We start from the raw sequence: 6,049 nt of genomic DNA, 5'->3' as shown, positions 1-6,049 counted from the left end.
CTCAGAGAAGCAGCGTCCTACCGAGACCCGGCTTTCATTCTCTTGTCTGTCTTTTCTAAGCCTTTCAGCCACCCCCACTCAGGTTCACCCTTGGCCGTGCTGCCGTGGCAGACTTTATAAAGGTATGCCTCCACACTCCCAGGACAGGTTCCTGCCTCAAACCCCGCCCTTACAGGAAACAGCTCGAGGGAGGGTGCAGCCATTGCCAAGACAACCCCTGCAGGACCGACTGCCTTCCACTTGGTCGCCAGATTGGTCGTGATGTTACACCACCCAGGGTTTTTATATAAGTAGATTATTTATTGTACAAAGTGTTACATATATCGCTATTTATCCCCCTTTGACACCCTCCAGCCTGCCCCCACACCAGGCCTTCACCACCCTATTGTCTGTGTCCATGGGATGTATATATATATATATATATATATATATATATATATATATATATAGTCTTTGGTTGGTTACCTGTCACCTACCCACCTTCCAAAAAATTTACTCTAAGATTCTGCTTCCTCTGGGTCTTAAAAAAAATTTAAATTAGGGCTGACAAGAAAATAGAGAAAAGATTTTTCATACAGAGCAAAGGTGGAGCACAGACGTGTTGGGGAAAGCCTGGCAAATTCAGGGTAGTGCAGTAGTCAGCTGTGGCTGGAACCCTGGAAAACTCCTAGTGTATGGAAGAGAGGAGAGAAGGAACAGCTGGAGGCTGAGGAGAACAAGGAGATCCATTTCTGTAAATGAGCAGATCCAGCCCTGTCACTTGCAAGCAGTATGACCTGGGAAAGAATTCTTTTTGACCCAATAAGTTTATTTCTAGACGAATATACTACCAATAACACACTCATACATACACAAAGATTTTTGCTAAAGTATCATGTAATCCAAAAATATAGAAAACAAATACCCAACAAAATATGGTTCTTCCATACAATAGAATACTATGAAATCATTTTTTAAAATGAGGTTGATTTACATACATTAATATAAAACATCTCCTACATGCATTAAGTGAAAAATGCCAGGTGTAGATCCATGTGTATAGTGCAGTATGGTTTGTTTCTAAGAAAGGAGATATACATATGTAACAAGGTGTCTTTCACCAGTGTTCCCCAAATATCTCTGGGGAAAATCTAAAGCTAGTGTGGTCCAGTGCCAATTACGTCAAACCCTGGGGTAAAGGTGCTGCCCTTCCATATAGCTCTGCCTTGACAGATTCCAAACCACCCCCACATCTTCAGCTCTATGAGGCTTACAAGGGTCTCTTGAGCTTTGCAAAGTTGGTTAGCCAAATGACAGCTCCGGGTTTAGGCAAATGACACTGGATGACAACAATGACCTTATCATACACTATAAATGAAACTCATTCTAAAGTCTTCTACAACAATGGTGCTAGTCAGCATCTCAATGCTGTCTTATCCATGTGGTTTTTCCTCCTGGACTGGGCTCCTTTTCATGAGCTCTACCAACTGCCTCTGCTTTATACCTTCTTTTTTTTTTCGTTCTCTTCCTACTCTAGGTGGCACTTAATCTACTCTTTGGAAGATTGACGCACTCTGGATCTTCATCTTTTCTCTTCCATATCTATTTTTATGGATAATCCCTTTTGCCCCCTTCAATCATATATCTGGCTTATCAGTCAAGGCCAACCTTTTCATCAACATTTGGCATTCAGCACATGTATTCTCTATTCTGCTTTTAATAAATCTTTCAAAACTTATGTGGGAATTTATTGCTTACCTATCTCCAATTCCCAATATTACCCTGATTTTCATTCCGGTATCCTTCCTTTCCTATGTAACCCATAAGGTGACCACACCTATAGATCCAGGAGTAAGCCATACTATTTCCATGGGCAGCAACATTTTTTAATGAGGCTGGGCATGTGACCAAAGCTATTCCAATTCGGCTGAACTTCAGGATTGTTTGCAATGCAAGACAAATGTTCTTTCTTTACTGGTGGACTAGGAAATACATAACCTAACTTAGGGGCTTTGGCAGACCTTATTTGAGAGAAACCAGCTTGAAGAGGATAATGACCCATAAAGAATTAAGAGGAAAGAAGCTGTAGTCCCATTACAGCCACACAGGAAACCCATCCTCCTGCTGCACTTTTATTAGATGCCAGTAAATCTCTATTTCTTTTAAACAGTCTGTTAAATGCAACCAGAATGAAGCAATATACCTATATGTACAAAGAATTCATGGGCAGATATAGAAGACACAAAAAAGAGATGTCTTTGGGGAGGAGGATCAGGGACTTGAGTGAAAGGCATTTTACTGACTCTCCTGTAGTTCAATATTTTAAAAACTATGTGAATATATTAATTATTACATTAAACATAAAGGATAAATTGCTAAGATCTCAAAAAACAGCTTCTCCTTGGAACTACTAACATAGTAGATAGATACAGTAACACCATAAAGCCTTTTAATACTACTTGGTTATATAAAATTGTTGTTCAAAGTCCTGTAGAACAAAAGTCTCTATTTGTCATCTCTCCCTTTTGTCTTTCTGTACACCATCTCTCGAAAACTGGCCAAAATGTTATTCTCTCTCTTCCGTCTCTCTTCTTGGTTGAAGGATGCAAGGGCTCTCTTTTCATCCGCACTATAGATCTGGTTCTCTTTCCGCAGCCGTACAGCCTCCATTCTGCGATGCCTGCTACCACTCATAACATAACCTGAGCACTCAAAGGAAGCAATCTCTTCACTTGTCAACCCAATTTCACCTCTTCGTGGGATACGCTTTCCAGCTTTTACATACTCGGCCATAGCTGCACCTTCCCCTGGGAGCAGAGCGTGGCCATAGTTCAAAGGTTTCTCTTCTTGAGAAGTGAGTATTATAGGTGCTTCTGGACCGATTAGATCCATGGTATCTGCCATATTGGAGTGATGCATCCGCGTATCTTCTCGAAACTCCCCTTCTGAATCCTTATAGCCAGAGTCAGTGCGGTTTCTGTTAGTCTTCATTTTCCTGTGTTTCCTTCTCTTCTCTTTGTTCTTGGCTCTCCTTTTCCCATCATCAGAGCTGGGATTCGTGTCCGAGTCTGAAGCACTGTCACTATTATATTTCTTGGATTTCCTTTTGGACTTTTTCTTTCTTCTTTTCTTGTTTTTTGAACGACTGGTCTTTTTCCTCTTTTCTTCAGAGATAGAATCTGAACTGTTGGTCTTCTGAGTGTTTACCTCTTCATTGTCAAACGGGGTGTGTTCATCAGAATCCGGCTCGGGGTACTTGGGGGACAGCCCCCACACCTCCGGGGCTCCCGCCGCCCCGATCCTCTCCCTCCCTCTCAGCCTCCTCTGCCGGGCGCTCTCCTCCTTCTCTTTCTCCTTCTCCTCCTCCCTCTGCAGCTCGCAGCCACTCGCCCACCGCTGGCCGCTGCCGCTCGCATAGTGGTGGGGATGGTGGCGGTGCCCGTCTCCGTAGGTGGAGGGAGAGGACGGGAAGGCGCAGTTGGGGAGCCCGGGGGGCAGCTGTCGGCATCCGGGGCCGCCGCGGAGGGGAGGGGTGCCCGCCGGACCCCACGAGGGCCTGAGGGCCTCCCCGCTGCGGCTGCCGGAGCGTCTGCTCCTGGAGGGGCTGCGTCGCCGTCCCCGGGCGCCAGCGGTGCCCTCCGACGAGCTGGACGGCGACACAAGCGCCATCAGCCGCGCCGTCCGCGTAACCGACTGGTCAACGCAGACCCTCCGCGCGGGAAATATGGCGGCTCCGTGCTCGGCTGCGCACGCGCATCACCGTCCGTCCCGCGTTGCTTCCGCTTCCGTCGGTCGCCAGGCGAAGCCCCAACCCGCGCACCGGGGCGAGAGGCGCTGGTCTGGGCCGAGGCGTCGGGAGGGTTGTGTCCCGAGAGGTAAAGGGCAGGGAGGGCCCGCGTTCGGGGTTGATGGTCCCCGACCGGAGCGGAGCCCGTGGGGACGAAAGGAGAGGAGTTGGCACCACCGCGCCCTCCGCTGCCACACGCCCTCCAAGACGCCGGCCTTTCCCTCCATGTCCTGCCTCCGCCTCCCTCTCTCGGCCCGGATCTCAGCCCTGGACCGAGGGCCTCCCGCCCAGCTCCTCTGCCTCAGCCCCGAGAGCAGCCCGCCGTCCGTCCCGGGAAAGCACGTTCATTGCAGACGCCCAGCTCCGAGGTTCCCCCTGGAAGAAAACTTCTTTTGGAATCAAAGTTTGAGCTCAGCCTCTTTGCCAAGTGAAGGTCAAAGTCATGATTTTTTTTATTCTTAAATTCTTTTCTACCATGAAACAAGGAAGTATTCAGCTCAGTCTTGTGTATGTCTCATTATCTAGTTAATTTTTTTTAAAAAAGTGTTGTTTTGGGACCACTTTCCCCACACGCTTTGTTCACTCTCTGCAATGACAAACATTTCATACAAGAGCATGTTTCCGGGCGTTGAAATGCACACAGATTACTGTGCTCTTGATTCTCTACAGTTAATGTTATCTACTTGGTTAGTTGACAGACTTGGAACGTGATGGGAAAGCTGTCAGAACATAGGAATGGTACTTTTCCACTTAAAACGTTATCAGCCTTGCATTCCATGGGGTGGAAATGGGACGTACTGATAACTCAGTCCAGCAAAATAACTGCAGCCACGTCTGGCTTACAATCTAGTCCCATCTAGTTCAAAGGAATCTCAGAGCTTCCTTCCATTTTAGGGGAAGCCAAGCTTATAAACCAGGCACTGTTCTAAGCACTTTTCATTAACATACACACACAAACACACACACCCCTCACTTAAGGCCCTGGCCAGTGTGACTCAGTGGTTAGAACACACCATGCACAAAAAGGGTCTCGGATTCAATCCCCAATCAGGAGCAGGTACCTGGCAAATGGGACTGCATTAAAATAAAAAACCTTCTGCACAGCAAAAGAAACCATCCCAACAAAACAACAAGAAAGCCCACTGTATGGGAGAACATATTTGACAATGTTATCTCTGTTAAGGGCTTCATCTTCAAAATTTACAGGGAACTCATACAACTTAACAAAACAAAAATAAACAATACAATTTTTTTAAAAAATGGACAAAGGACCTAAATAGACACTTTTCAAAAGAGGACATACAGAAGGCCAAGAGACCTATGAAAACATACTCAAAGTCACTAATGATCCCAGAGATGCTAATCAAAACAACAATGACGTACCATCTCACACTTGTAAGATGGTTATCATCAAAAAAAATCAACAGGGAGAAAAGGGAACCCTCGTACACGGCAGGTGGGAATGCAGACTGGTGCAGCTACTATGGAGAGCAGTATGGAATTTCCTCAAAAAGTTAAAAGCAGAACTCCCATTTTACCCAGTAATCCCACTTCTAGGACTATATCCCAAGAAACCAGAAACACCAGTCAGAAAGAATATATGCATCCCTATGTTCATAGCAGCACAGTTTACAATAGCTAAGATTTGGAAACAGCCTCAGTGCCCATCACCAGATGAGTGGATTAGAAAACTATGGAACATCTACACAATGGAATACAACACTGCTGTAAAAAAAAAAAGAGGGAACTATTACCATTTGCAACAGCATGGATGGGCCTGGAGACCATTATGCAAAGTGAAATAAGCCAGTCAGAGAAAGATAAATATCACATGATCTCACTCAGTTGTGGAATATAATGAACAACATAAGCTGATGAAAAAAAATGGAGCCAGAGGGAAAAATACGTATGTGTGTGTGTGTGTGTGTGTGTGTGTGTGTATATATATATATATATATATATATATATATATATATATATATAGATCTACATTTAAAAAATATATTTTTATTGATTTAAGAGAGAAAGGGAGAGGGGGAGAGAGAAACATCAATGATGAGAGAGAACCATCGATCGGCTAACTTCTGCACGACTCCCCACTGGGCCCTAGCCAGCAGTCAGATATCCCTCTCACAGTCTGGGGCTATCACAGTCCACGACCCCTCGCTCCTTACCGCCTGCCTGCAGCAGAGGCAGGAGAGGCTTCCACCACCGTTGCTGTGCTCACCAGCCGTGAACCCAACTTCTGCCTCAGTGGTGCTCCCCCTGTGGGAGCGCACTGCC

The 6,049-nt window shown here is 45.7% G+C and overlaps 1 protein-coding gene across 1 annotated transcript; it reads right to left on the bottom strand.

The window, feature by feature from the left end:
* Nucleotides 1–482: 482 nt before the first annotated feature.
* Nucleotides 483–5,006, bottom strand: LOC118673771 (NKAP-like protein). The gene has a single exon (XM_036344951.1). It carries the CDS (start codon nucleotides 3,646–3,648, stop codon nucleotides 2,485–2,487), a length of 1,164 nt encoding a protein of 387 aa, XP_036200844.1. The 5' UTR covers nucleotides 3,649–5,006; the 3' UTR covers nucleotides 483–2,484.
* Nucleotides 5,007–6,049: the final 1,043 nt, after the last annotated feature.

Source organism: Myotis myotis, unplaced genomic scaffold (genome assembly GCF_014108235.1).
Source record: "Myotis myotis isolate mMyoMyo1 unplaced genomic scaffold, mMyoMyo1.p scaffold_m19_p_18, whole genome shotgun sequence".
NCBI classification, from domain to species: domain Eukaryota; kingdom Metazoa; phylum Chordata; class Mammalia; order Chiroptera; family Vespertilionidae; genus Myotis; species Myotis myotis.
Note: the sequence above shows the minus strand (reverse complement) of the source record. Positions and strands in the feature narration are given on the sequence as shown.